Source organism: Nannospalax galili, unplaced genomic scaffold (assembly GCF_000622305.1).
Source record: "Nannospalax galili isolate Female #2095 unplaced genomic scaffold, S.galili_v1.0 scaffold204, whole genome shotgun sequence".
Lineage (NCBI taxonomy): Eukaryota > Metazoa > Chordata > Mammalia > Rodentia > Spalacidae > Nannospalax > Nannospalax galili.
In genome coordinates, this window is record NW_008350959.1 from 61,081 (window position 1) to 87,928 (window position 26,848).

The following is a 26,848-nucleotide window of genomic DNA, read 5'->3' on the forward strand; positions in this document are numbered from 1 at the left end:
TTGTGTTATTTTGGGAGTCTCTTAAACCACCCTGACCAACAACTTGAAGGGAGGTTTCTCCTGCCCAGCACTGTGGTTTTTGTTATATGCACATGTGTATATATATATATATATATATATATATATATATATATATATATGGATATGGAGAGAGAGAGAGAGAGAGAATGTGTATTTTCCAGTAGGACTTTGAACTAATACATTTCCCTCTGGCTTTTCATACCATCTAAACATTATCTCTCCTCTTACCGCCCCCCCCCATAACTCTCACTACTCCCTCCCCAGTTAAAGTACTCCCCTTTCCCCATTTCCTCTTCCTACTTATATCTGTCTCCGACTATCCTCCTCTCTCAAGCTCTTTCTTTCCTGTAATCCCCATAGTACCTTTCTATTTTCCTGGCTTTTGTGGTTATATCAGGATATATACTCACATTTAGGGATTTGGAACTAAGATCCACAAATAAGAGAGAACATATGTCCCTGGTTTTTCTGAGTCTTTATTCCTTTACGTAATATAACATTTCTAGTTCCATCCATTTATCTGCAATTTCACAATTTTGTTTTTCTTTTTTTTTAACTTTTTACTTATTTCTTTTATTTTATGTGTATGCATGTATTGCCTGCCTGTAGGTAAGTGCACCCGTGTCATGCAATGCCCACGGAGGTCAGAAGAGGCTGTTGGCTCCCCTGGGACTGGAGTTACGGACAGTTGTTTGCTGCCATGTGGGTGCTAGGATTCGAACCTGGGTCTTCTGCAAGAACAACCAGTGTTCTTAACCACTGAGCCATCTTTCCAGCCCCAATTTTGTTTTTCTTTACCCCGTTGTGTATGTGTACTACATTTTTAGTATCCATCAGGTTGTTTCAATTTCTTAACTATTGTGAAAAGAGCAGCAACCAACATGGCTATGCAAGTATCTCTGTAGGATGAGTCCATTGAGTATATGCCAAGGTGTGGTATGACCAAGATCATCTCTCAGCTTCATCAGAGAAGTTTCCATATGAAACAGATGATGATTAATACAGAAACCCATGGTTGGCCAATGTGCAGAGAACTAGAATCCACAAAGTTCTTATCCTTGAATAGGACACCTGTTTCAAACCTCTGCCTTCCAAGGCTCAGGAATTATTGTGGAAGAGGAGGTGGAAAGATTGTAAGAGCCAGAGGGAGGTGGATGACCACAAGGAAACAGAGTCTTCCAGATAGCTGGTCAGTTACTCATATGAACTCATAGCATTGGTGACAACATGCACAAGCCCTATGCAAGCTCAAAGACATGGGGAAGTGGATAAGAAATCTAGGGCTACTATAGAAGTCCTTATTGCTTCTGAGGCACGAGGTGATTGTTCCTGCTTAGTGAGGTGGGCAACCTCAGTTTCCATAATGGAGTAATTGTCCCATTTAGGGGTGAGCTCATCCTGGGGTGATCTCTGTTCCTGTAAAACTAGGACAGTGAATGGAAGTTTCTAGAGACCTGAGGGATCCGAACAGGACCTAGTAAAAGCCGACAGTAAGACAGTTACTGATGTGTTTGTACTTTCAGCCTTGAAGTAGGATGAGATGGTAGGTAAATTTAGGGAGCTTAGGGCAATCAACCGTGTCTCATTAGTTTTTAGATAGACACTCCTTTGAGGATTAACATGCATACATGCAGAGCCAAACAAGGCTCTAACCCAAGGTAAAAGAGATAGATACAAAATGAAAGCAGAGATGCCAGGCTTTCATCCTGCTTTTAAGGTTACCTCAGACCCAAGTGAGGAGTTTCTGAGTACCTGTTACACAACTGACAGAAGTCAGAATGCTGTTGTATAGGTGTACAGTCAGGAGACAGTAGGTGAGTGTTGAAGTTGACTTAGTCAAGGCTAAAATGGGTTTGTTGGTGAATTATAAACTATTTCTAAGCAAGTTAAAAAAATAAGTTGAAAAATCTAGGAAATGAATACACAGATACTTATGCAAATATTAATAAGAAAATACTGGAACAAAACAAATGTCTATCAGTTGGTGACTAAATCAACAAAGTGGCACATCTCCACTATAGAGAATCACTCAGCAATATGGCAGGATAGCTACTGAGACAGGCTGCAGCATGGATGATTATCAGAAGTACTGTGCTAAGAGAAGGAATTCTGACACTATATGGTTCAATTTAAGATGGAAATTCTGGGGCTTGGAATGTAGCTCAGCTGCTAGAGTGCTTACTTAGCATCTACCAGGTCCTGGGTTCAATCCACCACATCCCATAAAACAGGCATGGTGACACATGCCTCTAATCCCAGTACTGGGTAGGTAGAGACAGAAAGATTAAAGATTAGAAGTTCAAGGTTATCTTTAACTATATAGCAAGTTGGAGGCCAGGACTACATGAGTCCCTGTCTTTGGAAGAAAGAAAAACCAGGAAAAGGCAAAACTATATAGACAGAAAGCAAGTTCACTGTTGCCAAGTCTGTGGTGGGATGATGCACTTACTATACAGGGGCACAGGAGAATTGTTGAAAGTGTCAGAAATAGTCTATATCATCACTTCAGTGATGATTATGTGAATATATAAATTTGCCAAAATTTACCACATTATGCACTTAAAATTAGTGATGTTTATCATATGTAAATTATTCTTCAAGTAAAAACCAGTGATAAGCAAACCCAAGGACTATGTCCTAAGGGTCCTACAAAGTGGCCACTTCACTTGGGGAAATAGCCTTTTAACCTTTAAATTTGGTTAATCACATTTGTTTTAATCACATTTATTTACTCTGTGTGTGTGTGTGTGTGTGTGTAGAAGTCAAGGGACAACTTGTGGGTGTCAATTCTCTCCTTCCACCGTGTAAGTCCAGGGATACAGCTTAGTTTGTTGTGCTTGGTATCAAGCACCTTGACCTGCTGAACCATCTTGCCAGCTCTGGAAAGCCTATTGTTAACAAGAGACTAATGGTATTCATTTTTATGGTGAATCGGTACTAAATGTTGAGTCCTAAACTGTGTTTGCATGAAAAACAGTAAATGATCCACTTGCTTTAAGATCATATTGCATTTTTCTTTTTCTTTTCCTCTCCTTCTCTCCCAACCTAGAAAAACTAATTGAGGGACTCAAATCTCCTGACACTTCTCTTCTGCTTCCTGACCTCTTGCCTATGACAGATCCTTTCGGCAGCACTTCTGATGCTGTGATTGGTAAAGTCACCATCTGTTTTCAGTTGTGCCTGTTGTATGTGGGAGGGATAGCCCTGGGGAGGAGCAGACCTGCCCGGAGGCTGCCTGGCTCTTGTGTCTGTTGCTAAAGAGCCAAGAATTTTATTCCTTCCCACTACTTCAAATGAAGTGTCTTCATCTGCTTTCCATGGGCACAACACTGTAACTCTGGCCTTTATTAATGTCCTGTGATTTCTCTAGTAATTGAGTATGTAAGGAGGAATATGGCAACAGTTGGTTTCTGACTCAACCAAAGCATCACTGGACTTAATAGACTTAAACAGATTTTTCATTAGAAGTCAGTGCATGTAACAAATACCTTAACAGGGAGTCTTTGCCTGGTCAAGCCCCATGATTACACTAGAGCAGGGTCTTGGTCTATATTTGATTACATTTCCTGTGCTTGATAAGTAAAATCTACAAAATGTCTCTGATCTCTTGAAGGGCTCAGCCATTTGAAGTATCATAATGTCTTTGAACAAAAAGTGCTAGAACTTAGGAATGCCATGACCCCACAGAAAGATAGGCTTCCAACTAGAGACATTGAAACCCGCTTCATCATGGCATGGGGTAGGGTGAATTTGAGACTTTTGTATTAAATTAGAGGATGTTCATACCAAGTGAGAAAGGCAAAATTACCCAAACTAATGATGAATGAAGGTGTATATATCCCAGGCTGGCCTTGAACTCATAGTGATCTTCTTACCTCAGCCTCCCTAGTGGTTAGATTACAGATGTAAGCCAATATTTCTGGTATAGAAGAAATTTGCAGCTGGAGAGTGGCTCATACCCATCTTTATTTGTAAGAGCTGGTGGTTATGGAGGTGGACTGCTAACTAGCCTTGCTCATGCATGCTCAATCAGGGAAGCCAAGATACAGCTGTAGAAATAAGGCTCTGGCTATGCTTTGCCGCTTGCCTAAGGTCTGTGGAAGCAAGCCTTCACAGAATGTCCTGAACAGCTGCTGACATCTCCTTCCTCCCCTTACCCTTTCCTCTCTGTTCTTAATGCCGTTATAAAAAAGAAAAAGCCGATGTTGCTGTTGAGAGTCTCATACCTGGACTGGAGCCTCCTGTTGCCCAGCGCCTCCCATCTCAGACGGAGTCAGTGACCTCGAACCGCACAGGTCAGTCAGGGTCCCAGTAACTGCAGTGCTGGTGAGGGTGGAGCCTCTGAGTTGGGCTTCCAGCCTGTGACAGATGAGACTCCATTTATGTGCCACCTGGTTAGTTCTACAATGGATATTGTAAATTGTACTTCAGCTTGGCTTCCAGTGTTGAGCATATGTTCTGCTAAAGAACTGAGTGCTTTTTGGATCTGTGTTCTTAGAGTGACCTCTGGGCTTGCCCTGGTTACAAAATTTCTTTATTCAGAATTCTTTGCCACCACCTCTTTAGCAGATCTCTGCTTAGATGTAGGGTTGCCTTCACCCCTCCAACTACATTAAGCAGGCATTGCCCCCTCCCACTCCCAGACACATACTGTGTCGGTAGACACTTAAATTTGTGGACCTTGCCTCATTCCTATTGACATTCTTCAGCTCAGGACTTTATCATCTTGGGTTGATTTTCTCCTTACTTGTAGGCAAAGCTGAAATCTTCGGATCCAATATTGCTTTTGCTGACATTTGAAAAATTTGGTCTTAGTACAACTCCTTTACTGCCCATAAAACAAATCTGACTGCATTCATTTTTAACGAATTCTGATTACTTTGATAAAGTTTTCTGATTGTCTGGCATGATAAACTGATGCAGATGGAAAAATTCACCCCAAAGGTGATGCTTTCTCCCAGGAAACACTTTCTGCTCAGATGATTCATCCCTGAATTTCACCTAAAAGCACACACTATGTTCATAGGAGAATTCAGAGTTAAAGAATACTAGTAGGAGGTATTTTAAATGGAAACTGGGGAGAGCAGTAGAGGGTGCTGTTTAATCTCATCAGGTTACTAATGGCAAGCTAAGGTCAGCCCTTGATCAAGTTTAGTACCTCCCTGTGTAGTAACTTTTTTCCTGACTGGGGGGAGATTTAAGTGAAACTCTAGTTACAAAGTCCTTTTCTCAAATGGTATTTACTGAGACTTGAGTCGTTAAGTTATATAGGTTTTTAAATCACGGACTTGTTTAACCAGCAACTTCTGAGGTAATTCCTATATTTATAAGTTAATGCTAAGATGAATCTAGAAATATATTTTTATGTGGTTAAAAGTCCTGAGGGCTTTACCTTTTTCTTTTGATTTTTCTTTCTGCTCCTTGGCTTGTATGTATGGCTTGTAAATACAATAATTTAAAAGCCAAGACATAACCTCACAATATTGTTGTATGCTGTTTAATGCCATCATTGCTTGGGATGCTGGTAACTGGACTCAGACTCTCTCACTGGGGAAGACTCTCTACTTGACTGCTCTCTACTTTCTAACCCTACTGCTGACCTTCTGGAAGAGTTTGCCCCCATAGCAATCTCTGCTCCTGCCCACAAAGGTAAATTCTTTCTTCTTCTTGGGCCCATATATAACCCTGAAGAGAAAAACTGAACAGGTCCTAGAAAGTGCCCCTTGTCAAAAGTCTTTGCTAATAAAGTTCAAACTACCACTTTATATGGAAAACATGGGTTTGTACTCTTAGTTATCATTGCAATTCTTCTCTGAATATTTAGTAGGTCTTAGAAACTACAGGCTGGTGAAGGGGTCACTTTCTGTCCAGAACTGGGATACAGATATTCCATGTTACTTTTGAGAGCCATATACCTTAAGGGTCAGTCAAATAGATGGTTGAGCCAACTGTTAATATGAAACGTGTTGACCTTATTAAGTGAAGTCATTTAATCAGCTCTGATTCAGGGTTTTTGAATATAAAGAAACATATTCCTCAAAAGTCAGTCCTCAAAGGTTGAACTTGTAAAAGTTTTGAATTTTAGTTTATACTTAAGTCATAGTTGATTGCTGGGTTTCTCTTTCTGGCCTGCTATTTTCACTTCTTAGTCTTGGATTGGTCTGGTTTGAGATTCTGTGGGCAAAGTAGCTTGGATTGAGGTCTGAGGTCTGTGATGGGGATGGCTTGCCATGTGTAGGCAAGTTTGCTTTTGTGCTTGAGAAATGATAGAAAAGGATCAGCCTAAGCCCTTTCTTTTTTTTTGGAAGCCCTCAGAGATGGATAAGAATGGTAAGCTTATGGGTGGTAGTGGTAATGGATGGGAATTATTTTATAGTTGGTAAAGGAAGTTACCTGTTCAGACAATGGATGTCTGGCAGGGGTGTGTTGGCAGCAATGTATAACCACAGATAAGCATTGCCTGCAGAATAAGCGCCCAGCTAGCACGTACTGGGAACTAGCTTTAGTTAGAATGGAGAGTATTATAACAGACTTGTGCTAGAGGTGTCAATGTTCTGGGTTGTTTAAATTTTTTTTTTTTCTTTTGTCCCAGTCACAGAGCAACGAGTCTTTCCAGAAGTATTTCGCTTGCCTTTTGTGTTAGGTTTAGGAGAGCAGAAAAAGGAAGGAGTTTAAAGTTTAGAAATAAGAGTCAGAGCCAGACCTACAACAGGCAAGGAATGTGCTCCCTTTGTTCAGGAACCCAGCAAAGGCTGATAAACCCTTCTGAGGAATGAGGGTATCTACATCAAAAGGGGGAGCAGCCTGGACTTATATAGGGAACTTTCCTGCACACAGTCCAACTCTGAGTCAGGGTCTGGTGTCCTTCAGGGTCTCTTCTCCCAAGATTATTTTCTCAGGCAAGTGGGTGAGTTAATCTATAGCACTAAAGGAGACAAATGGGTTCCATAAAGTCTCTCTCAGTCCAGGGAGTAACCTGTTGATAAGGCTTGAGCAAGCCCAGCCTGCCCATTTTGGGCTACTTGGCCACTTTAAGGGCTTTATGGCTTTCCCTAATGAGGCTTGTGGCTTCTCTGCAGTTCACACATTCTATCATTTTGTGAACTGGTTACTTCTCTTTGGTTGTTGGTTTTGAGGTTTAGGGTGCTGGGATCAAACCTAAGGCCTTGTACTTGCTAAAGGCATACTCTGCCACTGAACTGTGTCCCAGCCATACATGGTTGCTTCTCTCTCTTCTCTGACCCCAGGTTTTTAGTTTTTCAAGTGTTGTTAGCTAGGCCTCTGTTCACTCAGTAAAGATTAGTGACATTGGTTAGAGAGATACTTCACAATTATAGTTATGGTCTTTTACATAATACAAAGAATTCTTCTCATGACCCTTCTTAATCACTTACAATGGTTAATTCTTAAGCTTTTTTTCCTTCTATGTCTGTATTTTCCAGTTTGCTACTTTTATTTCAACTCAGAAAAATAAGTACTTTCATCTTTAAGAACAGTGGTAGTTTGTAGCTGAAGGCTTGGTGACTTTTTGCTGCCCTCCTGTTTCTAATCTCTTCTGTTGTCTCTGCTTGTGTGCTTGCTTTCTGCATTAAGCTGCAGGAGATAGCAATCTCATCTCAGCTTTCCATGTCCCCGAGGGCTCGGAAAAGGTGGCAGAAGATGAGTTTGACCCTATTCCTGTACTGATAACCAAAAATCCACAAGGTAAGAAAGGCTGGGGAAAAGAGAAGAAGTTAATATCAGTTCTCATCAAAATAGTAAGAATGTCTCTACCTCGCATAGTGGACAGGAGCATCACCATTTGTTGAAAGACACTGTGATGGCAGTCAGTGTGGGCTGGACCAGCAAGGAGAGATGCTGATATATGAAGCTTAAAGCTTCATTGACGATGGGATTTATTTGGAGATGAGTTACTTTTTTACAAAGTTCCAAGTCAAAAAGAAAGTGCTCCTCAGTCAATAGGACGCTGAAGGTGTATGTCAGAAGCATTTAGCACTTTTATCATGATTAGAACAATCTGTAATAAATTTTCTTCCCCAAAGCTAACAGTGGTGCTATGGTACCTGCCACACCTGTAGACATTATGGAGCATCCCTTTTCCTCTTGGGTACATTAGAATCACTTGATCATGCACAAAACACTAAATGCCGTAGCACCAGCTATTTATTTTTAAAATCATGTTCTTACTGCAGTGTCCCCAGAGCAGACATTTATTTTTACTTTCTTGTGGAGATGGCTCAGTGTTGGTAGGAGGCTAGTGTGTAGCCAGCAGTTCTCAGGCAAATGTTCATTTGAATCCAGTGGCATCACTGTAGTGTCCTGCCTCTGCTACAGTGTGCATGGAGTGACCTTTCGGTGGGAGTAGTTCCGGCTAGCTAATTGTTAAGTTTAGAAATCAGCATGTAAGATTTTTTTTAATGTAAAATGTTGCTTCTCTAGGTCTCTCTCTTTCTTTCTCTCTCTCTCTCTCTCTCTCTCTCTCTCTCTCTCTCTCTCTCTCTCTCTCTCTACTTTGCTTGCTCTGCACATCTAACCCTAACCCTATGTGTTTTATACTGAATTCCTATCTCTCCACTTCTAGGTGGGCACTCTAGAAACAGCAGTGGGAGCTCTGAGTCCAGTCTTCCCAACCTAGCCAGGTCTTTGCTGCTGGTGGATCAGCTCATAGACCTGTAGCCGAGATCCAGTAGCAGATGCAATTCTGTAAACTTCATGCCGTAATACACATTTTCATTACGGAGTTATGAGGAAAATGAGGTTTTGTTTTTGTTTTTTTTTTAATCTGCAAATAAGGGGTCCTGAAGCCCTTTTCTCCTCCCCCTTGCCTTCTCCTGTAGAAACGATAAGGAAAGAAAAATCACTCTGACCCTCCAGATACATTCCGTGGCTGACTCTTCCTGTTAGTTTGCTGTGTTTTCTCATTCCCCATCTTCAGTAGCATTATCTTAATTCAAGCGCTAGCTGCCCTGAGCTTCACCTCTACTGGAATCCACTCACAGAAGCTTGACTGTCACTGAACCTGGTGACTGGCACTTGGTCTCACTCTTGCTAGGAATGGCCCCTAAGTCAATTGTGCAGCCCATCTCCAGGGCCAGATGCTGATGAATGCGTGTTCATTCTTGCTTTTCATCCTGATGCGGTATCAGGAGGACATGGAGGCTATAGCTCATCTTACCTTCAGGTAGAAGCCTGGAGAGGAGTATGCAGTTTAAGCAAGGGCAACACTGATCGATAGAGCGTGTTTGTGATGAAAGATTGCACTCAGCTGTAGCTGACCTTTGACCTTGTTTGGTCATAGGCTGAGCCAAGGGGTCTAATGCCCCATGCAACCTGACCAGCATCTGTCTAGCTTTCTGGCTTTCATTGAATCATGAATTCTCAAATCTGGAGGCGTGACTGCAAGAACTTGAGGTCGTTGGATTAAATGTGTATGTTATATAAATCCAAGCCTTGCCATTCCATTTCATTGTTACCTGGCCCAAGCCAGGATTACAGAATTAGACCAAAACAAGACAGTGGTGGGAATATGATACCTTTTACTAGAAGACTTTTCACTGGGGGGTGGATGGGGAAGGGAAGGAATTGTAGCAGAAACAGATGTATTTTTCTTGTGATTTTTATTTTGAATCAAATATTGTAAATTGTGTATAAATGAAGATGCTGAATAGTTCTGTTTCCACTTGGCATTTTAAGTCGATATCAGGTGTCTGTACAGGGTTTTGATCTCTTTCCCTTGTATAACCATACAGCAACCACACAGTGTAACATATGGAAATTATTTTGAGTAGATTGTATGTCTTGCTCTAAGCTTACAGCAGGTCCCCTGTTTCTGTAGAACAAGCATGTTGTTTATTTTCAGATAATCAGAAATAAGTGTGCTGGGCACAATTTGACTGTGGCTACTTACCTTCTCTCTGGTGTTTAAATTGAAGGCCAATGGAATATGTTCAGTTGGCTTTCCTTGGCTTCCTAGATTTAAAAGAACAAACAAAAAGTAGTTCTTCAGTAACCTTAGACTATTGTTCATAGAATAAATAAAGGCCCCTGCACTCACCTACAACATGCCTCATAATCACCCTCTGTGTACTTACTCATTAAGGTGTATTTCATTTCCTTATGTGGAAAGCACTTTCATAAAAACCATCCTTTTGAAAAGGAGTGGGCACAGAGAACCTCCTTGTTCTCTTTCTTGCGTGTCATTGTCCAGGATCAAAAGGGAAACTCTGAGTTCATCAGATTTGTATAAATAAAATTCCAAGTCCATTTGCTTGTTCTCTATCTAGTACTTTGTTTCTTCTTCCTCACGTTTGCACTTTAAGGGGTGGGGGCGAGCAGCAGCTGGAGCCTGCAAGCACTGTCCTCTGGAGGGTCACCTTTGCCCGCAGCAGTGACAGCAGGAAGAGTGGACACTCAGTCTTCCTTCTGACTTTAAGTACTTCCTGTGCCAGCTGAATGAGCTGAGGAAAGGCCTCTGCTAGGAGAAGAGATCGTTTCCACAGCCAGGAGCACAGTGTGCTGCCAAGGATGAAGGAGGTGACACGAAGAGCTCTCCAGAGTGGGCTGCAGGGAAGCAGGACTTGGTTTACCCCTTTGTGGACAGGGAGATGGCTGTGGAGCAGAATTGTGTCGTCTTTCCTGGACCCAGGAAGAATGTATAAACTAATGAAGGAAATGTTTATTTTTAAATAAGGATAATGTTCTGGTTCTCTGTTTTCATATTTGGGTTTTTTTTCATGCATACTTGTTAGAAATATAATGAAATGTCTACTTTCACAATTTAATTGAGACTATGAAGAGTGCAGATTAGAAATTAGGTTAAGTGGCTCTGAACTTTTCTTTTGTGCGTCACGCGTAATTACATTGAGATACATTGTATAGTCATTTGGCTCAATAAGGCTTAATAGAGACTCTAATGAAAGCAGACTCTAGCCAAGGAAGATGGTAAAGCCTGGGTGAGGTAATAACAGGAGACCTGGGCTTATTCTTCAGGAGTAAGGCTTTGAAGGGCAGAGCTGCTTTTCTGTTGAGGAATACAAACTAGTGGCTTGTAATCAGGTAGTCTAGCATCGTTCTGAAGCTGAGAGACTGACTTGAGAAGAGGATGATGTGTAGTAACTGGAGACCATGAAACAAAACGGAACAAATGGGGCTGCAGAGCCAGCATGCTAATCCATTTGCTTCATTTCACAGGTGTGGGCCTGAGCTGATGAAGGCAGGGTGGTAAAAGAAGGGTCTGGGCAGCTCAGGCCTCCTGGGACCTCATGCAGCGCAGAACCTGGCCTGAATCCTTAAACAGGCATTTTACTGCTCATAACTGCTGTTGGTTATTTACAAGGGTGGGTTTGGACAAGTGATGCCTGAGATGGAGAAGCATAGCATTGTAAGAGTATGCTCTTGTATTTGGAAGGACTATGAAGGATTATATAGTCCTGACGTCCTTTGGGTAGCTTCTGTGTTCCTGCCGTCCCTGTAACGTTCTCCAGCATTTGCACGGCAGAGGATTAGGATGGGCAATTACTAACCTAGTTGTTACTTGCTGGTTACCTGAATAAAAATCTTTATCATCAAATGTTTGAATATAGATTTTCCTTCTATAATTTATACATACAACCTTACCTAGTCCAATAAATCAGTATTAGGAAATTTGTTAGTTTAACATGTATGGTTAGGGATTTGCCATCAAACTTGGGCAAATATAATGTGTACATTTTTTGTTTGTTCTTGTCCCAATTGTGTATAAATAATAAACAACAGAAAGCATCACAAATTGATAGTTTTTCCCTGATAATCAAATTCAATTCCCAGAGTCTGTAACAGTCCTAGAGGAAATAAGGTTCAAACTGTCACTTCGAAGTATTAATCATTACAATTATTTTATTGAGGTAGACATATCAGAAATTTTTCATCTGGTTGAATGTTCCCTCCAGAGGAACCTGGTTTTGTTTGAGAAGTTAATACTGATCTAGCAAGGCAGCTAGCACCATGTGACTTGTTTGAACTCCCCTCCTTAGACGTAGCATTGCAGAAGGTGGTAAGCAGCAGGAACAGCAGCTCTATTCAGGCACATCTCCCTCAGCATCTGAAAGTATTCTTTCTTGATCTCATTTCTAATGCCCCGCTCTGAGTAACACTGAGCTACTTCCAAAAAGCAAAAGCACTCCAGTAATGAAGAGTGGTGACTACTGAGGATAGTGAAAATCTACAGAAAATCCTAGAGAGACCTGATAGCAAGAAAGTGCTTTCACTACTGCTCTGAGGGAGGGGTTGTCTTAGTCCCCTCATCTATAATATAGTTGAGAAACTTGAAAGATACAGGTTTTAAAATAATGAAAAAGTTGGCACTTTTTCAGTGGCATTTCAAGATACAGACTTGGCTCTTCCTGATTAAAATTCTAGAACTTGGATTGCTAATCATTGGAAGACCCCCCCCCCAAAGGATTTGTTTTTCTCAAGATGCAGTATTTTTGTTTTCAATTCCTATTTCCTACACTCCTGAGATAGTTGTTCATTTTGATTCAAACCAACATAACTTTCCCCAGGTCAGGAATAAATAGTTCTGTCGTCAGTGTAGTGGGAGTGAGGAGATGCTTGAGACAGGGGCTCCCTGCTCAGCTTTACAGATGAATGCTATAGACACCTTGGACCAAGCTGAAGTCGCAAGGGTTCCCAACCTTCTTGGTCTGTAATGATTAATTAGGGCTCTGTTGCTGCTAACATAGCATTGGGGGATATGAATGACTGGCTCGCCCTGCACACTGAATTAAGCAAGTTGGAGGCTGCCTGGCAGAATGTTCAGAGTACAGTGTTTAGTGAAACATTTCAGAGATTGCAAAGCTATCCTGTATCCTTCTCTAGAGATTCATTGTACAAGTGCAAAATTAGGCTTCTCCTTTCCACACTGATAATGTTCCCAAAGTTTGATGTCCTTATTTTTCTTGAACTGAGTGAATCCAGATGGCCTCCATTTCAAATAATCTCTAACAAGATCTATCTAGTTTTTCCTGGGTTTTCCTTTCACTAAGGGGCGGAAGGTGAGGACTGGAAGCTTCTTGGATAAAGGTAACGTATACAGAGTTACCAAAGGATGGCAGTTGCTAGGAGAGAAATCATTTCCTTGGTTCTCACTTTGATGCCATGTCCTGAACCCACTCTGTCATCTGAGTGGATGCTTACCTTAGGTCTTTAGCTTGTTCTCCCCAGGGAGGCAAAGCAAGGAAATGTACATGAAGCTATCTTGTGCAGTAAAAATGTGAAAAATGAACACTGCTTCGCAAGTATTGTATAAATAAATAAGCCTGTACACAAATTTCTTATGTAAACATACAGAGGAATAAAGCTTTTATCTGTTCAAATGAGTACATGTTTAGATGTGTAAATAACTTAAGGTAGTTGTTGTTTCCCGAAACTGAATACCCACTTCTTCAGAAAGGAGTTAAGCACACTGTTGAGTAGCCATAAGTACCAGTGGACAAAAAGTGTGGATACTTGTGGAAGATGGGCTTTGAATGGTTTAGTGAGTGGACCCCTCCCTGTGAGAGACCTCCTGAGGGTTAGTGAGTCATGACCCTGATGGTCAAGAATGAAAGACCTTTATGGTTAAGAATGAAAGACCTGGGTGTTAAAATAGCACCAATCTGCAGCTGTTCTCCTGTAATTTAGTCTTTAGTACAACTGGGCCAGTTAATTTAACACTAGGCTGACAAGAACAATTTGATGCCCAGGGAGGAATTGCTCTCTTTAATTGCCCCTGGGCATGAGAAGCACAGGATCAATAGCCTTGCTGGCCCTGTCCAGCTGTGGGTTTTCTGCAGCTGCCTACCACAAGGGAGAACCAGATGCTGAAGGTCATGATGAATGCCAAAGTCATGGGAACCATGCGGCTGCTCAACCCTTGATTTCTGGGTTTGGTTCCAAGACACTGAATTTCAACTCAGGACACGTTTTTGAAGTTCTCATCAAGGGATGTTTTGCTTTTGGCCCCCAACTGTATGAGAGACCCCAAGCCATTATTCTCTGTCTTGAGTAAGTTCATGTCATTGATGTTCCCTGTCATTGTTATTTCAGTTTACGGTATGGAGAAGAGTAAAATTCTGTCACACTACACTAAGGAAGATCCAGCCTGAATTTTAAATCTCAGGTTTTTGGGCCAGCAATATGGCTCAGCTGGCAAAGGTACCTGATGACCTCCCTGAGTATGATCCCCAGAACCTGCATGGTAGAAGAGGACTGACTCCTGCAAATTGTCCTCTGCCCCCCACTCAAACACCACAGCACATGCACACACCTCTGTACATACAGATGGACGGACAGACAGACACATGCAGCCGCACGCCTGTATACAAGCAAATAGTATAATAAAAACATTTTTTTAATCTCAGATTTTGCTTCTTTAGAGAGCACGCTGATGACTCCCACTGTCAATCAGATGGCATCCCCAAGCATTCACCCACCCCCAACTCATGCTGCATTTTGGTCTCTGTGAGTCAAAGGGGCTAGTGAAAATACTGCTGACTCGCTATTCCCAGGGCACATGACTTCTTACTGAAAACTGTATAGTTTGGAGACTCAGAATGGACTAAAGTGGAGTTAATAACCTGGCACACAGGTCCTACATCAGCATGAAAAAAAAAAGTGTTGACTTCTTGCTTAAATCAATGTGCTAAGCTAGATTAAAATAAAAAGAGACATAACGTAGTTTGAGAGAATCATAACAAAATGTCTATCTTAGGCTCCAAGCAAGAACGCTGTGCAGACTGAGGCCATGCTCTGGGCTTAAACCTCTGGAGAGCCCCTGTTAACTCTTTGGTCACAAGGTATCTTGTGTATGCTCTTAGTTACCAAAGAAACTGGACCATGGCATGAAGGTAAATTGCCTCTCTAGTGGCAGGCTGCTTCAGACATATTCTGCCAAGGCTGTCTCCATATGCAAGGACTATTCACTCTAAAAGCATGCTTTCTTTTTAAGAGCACATTCATATATTCCCCAAACACAACAACAACAAAACCTTCAACTGCCACTAAGATTTTATGTGACTCTCTCCTCTTAACTCTCGTTTCCTGTGTTGCCACACCAGAACTCCTTATAGGCATATAGACGTCTTTGGCCTTTAAAGTACTAGGCTTGATCACTCTGCCTTAGTCACACTGCACCTCCAAGAAGAATGGAAAGGCTGTGAGATGGGCTTTTCAGGAAGCTCCACTAGATGCACTTTTAGTGACTACAAACTTTTCTAAACTGTTGGTATTTTAATCATAGTTTATGCTACTTTTCACCAAGAAAGTCACAGAAGGTGCCCCAGGTTGGTGGGTTTTCTGGTGGGTGCTTGACTCAAAGCCTGCTTTTGACAGGAGTAGTTTGGATGGGGTGGGAATTCTGGGTCCATATGTAGCTGCTCTTTGGCAGTCTGCACACAACTTGGTTTTGAATTCAGTCTCATTTACCCCGAATCACTGACTCAGGTCAGAGCAGTGTCACTTTGATGATCAGTCTGTACAGTGCCAGAATTATATCACTGGCTCGACTAAATTCTCCATTTCTTTGTGCTAAAAGATACCTTGCTGTCCTGCATAGCCAGTATAGTAACACCAGCATTCAGGGTAACATTGGAAAGGTGAGAAATTCTGCCTTCATTTTGGCAACTGAGAACTTTGACCAACTGTTTCTACAAGAGGAAATGACGTAAGGACTTTTAGGAGCCTCTTATGTCACTTGGTGAGTTTTATTTTGGAAAGCTTGTTCCCCCCACCCCCACCCCTTTTGTTTCAGTTTTCCCTCAGAAAATGTCATCTTGGTATCTCTGAGATAGATGTAATCTCAATTCTCTTGCCCAAGAAATTAGAATTGTGTGGTTCCACATACACTGTGAAAAAGAAGGTATTATGTTCATTTCTTCCCAACTTCTGCCCAACATTTAACTGCACAGAGGAAAGTTACAATACAAGGAAAAGTTTATTCTCTTCAAAATCACACTCTTCAAATACTATTCAGAAAGCCACACTGTGCCATACAGAATTTAACTTAATGTTTGAAGTTAGAATTCACTGAATGCTCAAACTGTTAGAGAAAGGAAATAAAAATGGGGAGAGAACCTTTTCTGAAAATAATACTCAGTGTCAGCTGTTTAAAAAGAAGCACTGCTAAAAAGTTACAGGATTCAGAAAAGTCGTATTTTTGTACAGTATCTTATAATAAAATATTTAGGCCTCTCTATATATACTCAAAATGTAATGTCTAGCTAAGTTATTTCCCAATAAACTGATTTTGATGCTGCTTCTGCTGTGCTCTGTGTGCTTAGTCCACAAAAATGTTAGTGGGGGGCAATTTGTGGCAGAAGTTCCTGCAAGCCAAGGTTGGCAGGAGGGAGAGAACCCTGGTTGCTGGGAAGGGGTGGCCAATGTCATCTGTATAGTTTCTGAGCTGTCCCTTCTAGGGCTCTGGGTCATTTTAGCTTTTCCTGGTGGGTTGGGAATCTCCAGTGGTAATTCATTTTTTGGACCCATGATGAAATGATAGTTTGTCCCCCATCCCTTTTCTGGATTCTTCTTGCTTAGTTACATATGCCTTTTTCCTACCCTCTTGCTAACATGTGCCCAATGACATACTTCTAACCTGCTAATATTTCTTGGAAGGTAAGCTCTGTTGCATTCTGATAATTGTCTATTTGATTTTAAAAGCCAGAGCACCCAGAGGCACCTCTATCTACATAGCCAGATGCTAGCATATTGAAGTTTACTAATACTTCTGCTTAAAGAACTTAATGTTGGCTTCGTTTAAGCAGTAGACCTTTGCTGCTTTGGAGACTAAAACCAAAATTCTAGGGCAACTTCACTTGAAGATGATTTCATCTAGCATGACTTAGAAAGTACCCTTGGTATTTGCATTGGGCACCCTGGTGCTCTGTGGGTACTGCTTGTGTGCCCTTACTGACAGGCACATTCTACTTGTCAGAGGGTCTGTCCCTCTGTGCTAGAGCACATACCAGATACTGAGTTGAGTTCATCCCCAGACAGTGGTGTATGTGGAGAGGAGTGACTGGGCTTGTTTTCGTTGGCTCTGAACCAGGTAGAGCAGGTGTCCATGCCTGGCCTGCAAGTAGGAGTGTTGCCTAGTTACCCTGAATGTCTGTGTGCCTAACATTTTCACCTTTCTTGTTCACTGTGTCTACCATAATCTGAAGTGTGAGATGGTGGTTGTGTTCCAGTCTGTGTGCACTTCCCTTGCCTGATTTTTATCTTTTTGTTTTTCCTTTTCCATTTACAACATCTATTATTTGGTCCCACTATATATCTGCCTCGGTTGACCATTAAATGTTCCAAAAGCTCTGAACTGATTTCCACATTAATTCTTTATTTTATGCTTTTCTAGGTCTCCAAAGAGAGCCCAGTCCTTGTCCTGTAATTACTGTAGAGCACTTTAAAGAATCTGTGGGCACTAAAGGCCTCACCCTCTATCCAGATCCCTGCAGAGTTCCTGGTGCAAAGACTCAGAACAGCTTAGAGTCTGACTACCTGGCCCGAGATGGCCCATCAAGCAACAGCTCCTTCCACAGCAGTGAGGAGGAGGGGACTGACCTGGAGGGCGACATATTGGACAGCAGTGGGTCTCGGCCTCTCCTTGAGTCTGAAGAGGAGGAGGAGGGCTGCAGGCCTCCCCAGGGGAAGCTGGGAGGAACCGCTTTGTTCTCTGAACCTGGTGATGTGTCTTCTGAGCCAGTAAAGGGGGCACAAACTGGGAAAAAGAATCAGTTCCTGCCTCTCACCCAGCAGGCCTCTGATAGCCTTGGGGAGCCTGATGTCTTTGCCACAGCCCCCTTCAGGAGCTCACGGGTTCCAGTAGATGACATGGACATTTTCTCCAAAGCCCCATTTGTCTCCAAGGGCAGCATGGCTCCTCCCCAACCAGAGGAAGTGGATGTGTTCTTGAGAGCTCCTTTTACCAAGAAGAAGGGTGTGGAGGAGTTAATGGCTGTGCAGGGCTCTACCCTGGAGCCGCCCTGCAAGCCCTGCCTCAGCCAGCCCTGTGAAGTCCCCCTGTTCCTGGGCCGCGACAGGGCTGGGTATGCCCCTGTCCAGGCTCAGTATTCTATGACTAGTTTTACACAACGAGTCAGTTTCCCCTCCCACTCTGTCCAGACAGCAGACCACCTTGACAGCAGCTCTCCCAGGGGATCCCCCATGGAATCTGGGGACCATCCTAATGACAGAAACAAAGGACCACAGCCCCAGAAAGAAGCCTTCACAGGCCCAGCAGTTGGCAAACCATTCCTCCCCCAGGCTTTATCCAAATATTCTCGGCACTATAGCCCAGAAGAACCAAGTCCAGAAGCCCAGCCCATTGCTGCCTACAAGATCGTTTCACAAAGCAATAAGCAGTCCATAGCTGGCTCAGTGTCTGTCACACCCCTTACCCCCAGGACTACAGAGCTGCCTACTCCTGATCCTTTTGCTTTGGCACCCTTTCCTTCAAAAGCCGGGAAGCAGAAACCTTAGGAGCAGGGACCAGCCTGAAGCCTGCTGCTATCTACCCCACCAGCTCCCACCACAGCACTCCAGGCTGGCCTTCCAGGGAGGAAATGATCCCCACTGTGCCCTTTCAGTCTCCTGCATAGTGCAGAGCCACTTGGCGCCAGGCTGAGTTGCAGCAAGAATTAGCTGAAGTTCCTTTAAGTTATGCTTGTTTCTGTTGTTTATATTAATTTCTGAACTTGTAGGCTCTTCTATTTCCTCCACAGAGGCCTTCCACCTACACCCAAAATTCTGATTTTTTTTTTTTTTGGCCCCGAAACTTTAAATCCAGGAGACTCTTTTGTCCCCAGTTAGCAGGGGCAATATTAGACTGCTACTTGTAATTCCTGCCACATTGAAAGATCAAGATTTATCTCTCCAGGACTCAATACTCTTGGTCAGATCCTCTGCCATGTAAAAGAGTGCACAGATGGGAGAAGGGCACTCTGCCTTCCCACCGTCCACGTTCTAGACTAGCTGCAGTTGCATAGGTGTGTGTGTGCACTTTCCCTTTGGGTGAATCCACCATGCCTACCTCCACTATCAAATCACTCATTTCCTGGAATTAGCCTGTTGACCTAACTGACTTGAACCTTGGTTTTATCTAGGTTTTTTTTTTTTTTTAATAATGGCAAATTTGAAGTTCTTGAAAAATACAGGGCAATCCTGCTGGACTGAGGCTTAAAGTAGATTTTTGAAAAGTTAATTTTCTTAAACTGGGCATGGTAGTCCATGCCTGTAATCCTAGCACTTGGGAAGTGGAGGCAGGAAAATGCCACAAGTTAGAGGCTAGAGAGCCTAGTCTGGATGTCATACTGAGTTCCAGGCCACCATATCTTAACCACCCCCCTCCTCCTACCCCCAAAAGGTCAACTGTCCTATGTTTCTTCCTAGCAACAGTAAAAGAGATCAGAGCACTTGTTACTGTCCCAGCCGTGGAAATCTGGACTTAGTGCCATCATTATGAAACTCATTAATTATGAGGGTTTGAAATGAAATGAAAATCATTAATCGTGAAGGATTTGTTTCCCACTTACATATCCTTCCCATATATCTCCAGTGCCTTTTTGAGGAGTATAAGCCTGAGCCAGAGAAGTAAGTTTGAAAATGAAAAAGGTGTGTTTTTTAGTGTCTTTTATTTCTGGAAAGCTCTGACTCATTCCTAGGGTTTTTTTTTTTTTTTTTTTTTCCATACCCTTCATTTTTAGTGCCTTAAAATAAAGTCTACAGCTCCACTGCTAAGGAAGTCCAGTTTAATGGAAAGAATCTGCATCAAGTACATAGCTGCTGAATGCTTACAGCCTTTAGTACATGTTGGTAATTCCTCCACTTGCTTGGAGAGTTGTGTACCAAACTAGATTATTGATGTAAAAATTACTGGAAACTGGGCATGGTAGCACCTTCCTATAGGTCAAGTACTCAGGTCAGGAGGTAGAGGCTAGCTTCAGCTATCTGAGACCCTGTCTCAGAAAAACAAAACAGAACAAAAAAAGAATTATTGAAAATTCATCCAAGAATAATCCAAGTCATGCCAGACTGTACTAAAGTTGACTAGGTGTGATTTTCTTTAAAAGTCAGAGACTTGGGTGCAGCTCAGTGGGAGAGTACATGCTTAGCATGCACAAGGCCCAGGGTTCCACCCTCACACTAAAAAAGTATAATCCAAGGATCTTGACAGTACATAAGAATGACTGCTTTTTGCCTGGTGTGCTGACACATGCCTTTAGTCCTAGTGCTTGGGAGGCAGAGGCAGGTGCATCTCTATGAGTTTGAGGCCAGCCTGGTCTACATAGTGAGTTCCAGGTCATCCAGGGCTACATGGTAAGACCCTGTATTTCTTAAAGAGAAAGAAAGAAAGAAAGAAGAAAAAAAAAAAAGGACTACTTTTCAATGTTTTTCTGTCTAGTATTCTGCTTGAATAATTGATAGTATGTCAGGGCCCCCAGCATAGGCTGCTATCTGAGGGCTCAGCTCCACCAGAAACCTGCCTTTCACTTTAGCAAAGACTGAATGTTTCTAAGAATTTGTTTTCTCACTATTATTATTTTTGAATTTCCAATGTAACAGTGGCTGCAAAATTAATTATCTTTCTGTTGAGTGAGTAGTTTGGGCAAATGCTCATAGAACTTGCAACCAAACTTCCCGTGGTTGTTGTCAGGTGAAGTCCTCAAAGGCACTTGCTAAGAGGGTGGGAGTGTTCAGCCAGAGTTCTCACCTGGTGTCACAAGCTCTCAACAGGCTGGTAGCATTGCTTAAAACCAGGATTCCAAGGCCAGCCTTGGCAACACAGAAAGACTTACCTCTTGAAAAGAAACTTCAAAGTGGGAGATTCTTCTGATTCTTTCAACTGTTCAGGATCAGCCTGAGCAACCTCAGTAGCAGCCCTACAAAATGTTCTTACTTGGTCATTCCACCTCATCAGAAGATCATTTTAATTCCCAAGGCTCAAATTAGAATAAAATCTGGTGACTTTTATTATGTAGTTGAATCATTTGCAAAGTGTGGGCTTTCAGACCTTTTTCCATTCTTGCTGGAGACCTTTCATGGATGGAAACTGTACTTCTTCCATAGGGAATGAATGTGAACACATGCAACTTATTATTATTACATAGTGATTCATGAAGAGACTGACTCATGGGCCACGTTAATGATGAGCTGACTGTGCATTCTGAACAAGGTGTTGTGGTTGTCTTTGGATCGCATAGGTTCGGTGTGTAATTTAAAGATCAGATCAGACGTCCTTGTGAGATGCCATCCTGAGTTTGGAAATCTGGAGAAATTTGTTTTAAGGGGAATTAGGTACTACGAATTGATAGTAAGAATTCCCAGTAAATGTACTGCCACCAATTAATGAGGAGGAGGAAAAAGAAACCATTTAGTCAACATACTACCACCTTGTTTGGTTTTAGTTTCTGTTGTATGTTAGTCACTTTATATATTTCATAGGAAATACAGGAAATTTTGGCCTTTTGGTTCAGTAGAAAGCAGTAAGCTAGAATATCCTTAGACAAAGCCTTAAGCCACAGCTTGTACTAATGAAGTAAAGGATATAGCTCAGAGGTAGAATATTTGCCTGACATGCATGAGGCCTTGGTTCAATGGTGGAAGGGCACTGTCGAATTAACAAAGTTAACTTATGTCTGTTGAAAAATATTCCATCAGTTTCTTAGGCTGGTAGTGTAGCTCTTCAGCTCCAGACCCACAGTTGGATTAAAAATAAATGAAATAATGAAATGTGTACATGTACTGGCACATACCTGTATCCCAGTACTTAGGAGGCTGAGGCAGGATTGTGAGTTCAAGGCCAGCCTGGGAAACCTAGCAAGATCTTATCTTTAGCATAAGAATTTAAGGATAATACTGTAATACCATTGGTATTACAGTTCAGTGATAGAGTGCTTATCTAGCATGTGCAGTGCCAATGAATTTAATTCTCAGTATGGAGGAGGAGGGAGAGGAAGGCGAGGAGAGAGAGAGATAGAGATATCCATCATGTAATGGTGAGCGCTCTGGACAGTGAAAATGAACAAAATTCAGTGCTGAAGCAGGTTCTAGGTCATTTTGTCTTGGGCTTGCTTATTGAATTGAAAAACCATGAATGCTGACAGTCTTCTACTTACTGGCCCACACTGTATCTGATTTTTACCTGGCAATCAAGATCACTTTCTCAGCTTTCAAGAAAATACTGTTGTCATACCAGCCATTGTATATTTAGTAAGTTTTATAATATTTGCTCATCAGTGTTCTCAGCTACTTGGTGGACTCTTCACTGGTGTAAAGTATTAGAGTGATCTGATAAAAGTTCTGTTTTATTCTATAAAGAAAAATAATCAAAAACATATATCAGATTGTATAATGTGTGCATTACTTCAAATAGGAAACTTTATCTTGGGAAAATAGGGATGGTGACATGCAGCGCTCTCCCAAGCAGGAAGGGAGCAACTTCAAATGGAATTCGTTTGGGTCCCTTGAATGTAGAGATGTTACTCTCTGCTGTGTATTTGGAATTGGTACTGTGGAACACATCCTAGCCAAAAATGGGTGCTGGTCACAGGGATTTGTCAGAATCCAAATTATTTAGCTGAAAGGTAGTATGCAGGAGAGCTGCAGGAGGAGGAAGGTCTGGGCACTGTTCACAGCCACCCTGCCTCCCAGCCTTCTGGTGCTTGCTTGGAAGAGAAAACACGGGATTTTAAGGGGAATTGTGTCATTTGAGTTCATACTTTTGGAACCATAGTCTTTGTCAATTAATATTTGTTTTGTTTTAACCACCAGAACACTTGGAGACTTGTTAATGAATGTTTCACAAAAGAAAAGGTTTCAAAATGCTTAAAGATAAAAAGTAGCGTCTAGTTGTAAATTGTGTTCTGTCCCTGAAAGTCACTGTGGCTCACCCCTCTGTTCTTGTTCCTACTTCATTTCCTCCCTCAGTATTCTCCTATTTTGACTGTACCAGTAAGTGAGTGGTGAACTGTCATGCTAACTTGCAGTTGATTCCTTGCCACTGTAGACAGTTTCTGCTTAGGTTTCAGGCCAGCCTTGACAATCTCACAATAACATGGTTCACCTTCCTCTAAAAGAAGGGATGGCGGAGTGTTGCAGCACCCAGCTTTCTTCTGTGGATTTGTGGCCCAGAGGTAGCTCTCCACCTTGGTCCTACATGCTGTAGAATGCAGGGAGAATCTGAGAGAGGACTTTAGGAGAGCTGGAAAAATATGGATAAATGAATGGTGGGCATGTGAGTTCAAGGCCTGTCTGGGCTACTTAAAGAGAGCTTGTCTCAAACCAAAAAAAAGGTCAAATAGTAACTACACATGACTTAGGCCAATGTTCCTATAGCTTGTAATTCCATAAATTTTGTAGGAGCTGTATCTCAGCAACTTCTGATGACATGTGACACAGCTCTGAGTTTGTATTACATATTACCTGTACTGCATTGTGGTAGAATCATGTATGCATGGTGAGGAGATCCAATTCCTTTGTAAAAGGAATTGTGGAATAGATTTTCAACATCGGTCGAATAGGATAGGTCGGGGCTCACTGGGGCTCAGTGAGAGAGCACATGTGTAGGTTGAGCAAAGCCCCATGCCCAGTCTCCAGCACCTTCACTTCAGGGGCAAAGGGAGACCATGCAACCTTTTCCCTTAGAAATGGTGAGCCTGTGTTATGCGATTCTACCAAAGATTCCTGTACGAGCAGTGTGAATTTGTGTGCACACACATCCTTCTGCTTCATTTGTGGTAACTCCAGTCCTCCCAGTAAGTCATCCAAACAGGACTAGGAAGTGGGCACAGGCATCTGACATGAGTAACTGTTTCCTTTGCCAAAACTTCCAATGTTAGAACTTGAGTTCTCCACTGAGGTGGGGGAATTGGCCAGCCATTATTTCGGCCTCCGACCCAAATAGGCACCCTCTCACCCTTAAGGTATGATCTAGTAGGGCTGGTCCCACCTAAGGACTGGTGGGTGGCACTGAGAGGGCAAAGGTGACCTATTACCACAGGGCCTACAAGATGTTACTTTGGATGGAATATTTGATGTCATTTTTAGGGGATAGAAACCAAATAATGAAGGCCAAGGACCATGCTCAGTCCATGGAGGAGAGGTGAGCACCCTCTGCTGGCAGTATTTGGAGTTGCCTAAGTAAGGAGGTCTACCAGTCTAGAAGGAGGGCTGAGGTCAGCAGGCCTCAGGAAGAAGTAATAGGCAAACATCTGAAGTGGGAAACTGGAAGACCATTCCTAGCAAGTTTTGGTAGTACCTCTCATTTTCAGATTGTTGGATTTATGTTCACTATGGGTGTGATCTGTCTTATGTATCTGATCATTTTTATGGATAATTGAGTTGTAAACTCCTATATTCTTTATTAAAATGAACCTAATTAAATGACTTAATGTTGTGTCTTTTCTTAGGTGAGACCTTCTAGGGCTGAAAGGACTCCTAGGCATTTTTCACCAGTACAGAGCCTGTGATCCTTTGATAGGTTCCTAATATTTCTGGATAGAAGCCAGTGTTGGCACAGAGACACCACCAAGAAAATGAACTTAGGAAATTTTAAACTGCACAGGAGGGGAAACTGCCTGCCCCTTTCCAAACCTGAAGACAGTAATGCCAAGTGATATTTGAAGTTTACTGGGCTTGACAGAAGATTCAAGAACTGGCAATTTGCTGTGTTCACAGAGATGGTATTCAAAGATCCAGAGATCCACAGAGTTCCAGTGTAATATGCATGAGTGAAACTAAGGTTGCCTACATTTTCTGAGAATTTACTTAAGATCTAAATGCAGACTTCCACCTGGTTTTATGATTTACAGCTCTTAAACATTTTCTGTTTCAAGGTAACAGTAGCCAAATGTCTAGTCTCCCTTTCCTGAGACTCAGCAGGTACTTTGGGGAAGAGGCTCCCACTGAGCTTTCTACCAAGGTGTGAGACAGGACTCCTGACAGAAGGATCCAGGGAAAAGCCACCAGCAGATGACAGACCTGCCCCTCTAAATCTGGAGACAGAACTGTCTTTCCTCCTGCATTCCCTTGAGCTTGTATTTGGAGGAGTGAGGTTTGGGCTGAGGGTAGCATAGCTCCTCAGTGCATATAAGATTAGCCCAGAGGCCCAATCCAAACATCCCTTCAGAATATGGCACAGGTCTTGTGGTGGGGTTTGGGGATCATAACTAGCTAGAATGTGGGGTTCCTGAAGTCCAAACTGGTGGAACCAGCACTTCTCTCTGATCATTCAAGCCTACCAAACTCCATGGCTCATCTGTTTGGAGGCAGGATTTAACTGATTCCAAGGACATTTGGTTTATAGTGAATATTAATAGAACTATGTCAGGAAAGATTTAAAATAGCTTAAAGTATGTGTAAAATTAATGGAATAGTGAAATCTTGACAAAATCTAAATGAAGTTGGCTTGGGATATTTGAATTTATTACATATAGTGGGTACAAAAGAACTCAGTGAAAGAAAGTATCAGTAAAAAACATCTTTATGTTTTTTAAGATAGAGTCTCACACTGTAGCCCTAACTGGGCTGGAACTAATTATATAGACCAGAATGGCTTCAAAGTCATAGAGCTCTCCTGCCTCAGCCCCCTGCGTGCTGGGACCAAAAATGCAACACCACAGCATAAAATTTGAAACGAACCAAAAATTGACTGATAAACTCCACATTCCATAGGAAAGACTATCTCCCAATGAGAATGAGGAGCGATGGCAGTGCATCACACAAGAAAGTGACCCAAGATTTAGATTGGCTTATTGCAGTTGCTTAATAGAGTTTTCCCACACACCAGTGTCCTAATTCTCAGGACCTGGAAGTGTTACCTTGTGTAGTAAAGCACTTGCCAGATGTGATGGATTTTTTTTTTTTGTCTTTTGTCTTTTTGAGACAGGGTCTCCCTGTAGCCCCAGCTGACCTGGAACTCACTATGTAGGCCAGGCTGGCCTTGAACTCATAGAGATCCTCTTGCCTCTGCTTCCCAAGTGCTGGGACTACAGGCATGCACCACCATGCCCTGCTGGATTTTTTTTTTTTCTGCGTGTGTGTGTGTGTGTGTGTGTGTGTGTGTGTGTGCGCGCATGTACACATCTGTCTGGGCACATGTGTGTAGATGCACAGTGTATGTGTGGAGACACAAGGTTGATATTGGAAATCACCCTCAGCTGCTCTTCCACTTTATTCATTGAAGTATTGTTTCAGTCAAGCCGAGAGCTGACCGATATGGCTAGTCAGCCTGACCATCTTGCTCTGGTAATGCCTTGTCTCAGCCTTCCAAGGCTGGAATTATAGCTGTGCTTCCTTGCCTACCTGTAGCAGGAGGCCTCCAAAGATGGCGTGGACCCAGAGCCCTGGGATTCAGCAAGAATTCACTTCACTTCTTGGTCCACAAATAGACCGCCAAAAGGAGCCCACGCCTCTGTACCCTGCTCATGAGCCCAGTGACTGCTGACAGACTGTGTGGCACAGACCAATCAGAATATGATACACTGACTAAAGTGACTTGGGGGCAGAGAAAAGGGAAATATAAGGCCTGCCCCCTCCTGCATTAACCGAATCTGCAGCACCTCGCCTAGTGCTTGCTTCTACTCAACTCCCGGGGTCTGTGTGTCATGACCCCGCGCTTCTTACCCCCTAATCGGCAGGGGACCTGATCCAGGTTAGGGTCTTCACAGCCGGCCTGAGGAGAACCTGCAACACCTGGCGCCTGAACAGGGACTCCTGCCCATGGTATTGGTGATACCCAGAATCTTGGTTCGTTCGGTAAGTAGGCCCCTGGTCTTGTCTGTTTCTTCGGCTGCTCGAGGGTAAGCGAGTAGCCCCCTCC

General features: G+C 42.6%; 2 protein-coding genes across 2 annotated transcripts in view; both read left to right on the forward strand.

Moving 5' to 3' along the window:
* Positions 1 to 10,284, forward strand: part of Aak1 (AP2 associated kinase 1) — a gene marked incomplete at its 5' end in the record, with an annotated part of 61,721 nt that extends 51,437 nt beyond the window's left edge. The window contains 5 exon segments of the mRNA XM_008848053.2: positions 3,071 to 3,172; positions 4,215 to 4,316; positions 5,560 to 5,670; positions 7,615 to 7,725; positions 8,603 to 10,284. Of these exon segments, the coding sequence (XP_008846275.1) occupies positions 3,071 to 3,172; positions 4,215 to 4,316; positions 5,560 to 5,670; positions 7,615 to 7,725; positions 8,603 to 8,697 (521 nt within the window).
* Positions 10,285 to 14,175: 3,891 nt separating this feature from the next.
* Positions 14,176 to 18,510, forward strand: LOC103746008 (uncharacterized protein FLJ45252 homolog). The gene is made up of 2 exons (XM_008848066.2): positions 14,176 to 14,236; positions 17,387 to 18,510. The coding sequence occupies exons 1-2, from the start codon at positions 14,176 to 14,178 to the stop codon at positions 18,508 to 18,510; spliced, it is 1,185 nt and encodes a 394-aa protein (XP_008846288.1).
* Positions 18,511 to 26,848: the final 8,338 nt, after the last annotated feature.

Excerpts from the sequence above, each read along its gene's own strand:
- LOC103746008 (XM_008848066.2), top strand. The coding sequence starts at position 14,176 with ATGGCTCAGCTGGCAAAGGTACCTGATGACCTCCCTGAGTATGATCCC. Across the intron at positions 14,237-17,386 it reads TGATCCCCAGAACCTGCATG|GTCTCCAAAGAGAGCCCAGT; the intron begins GTAGAAGAGGAC and ends ATGCTTTTCTAG.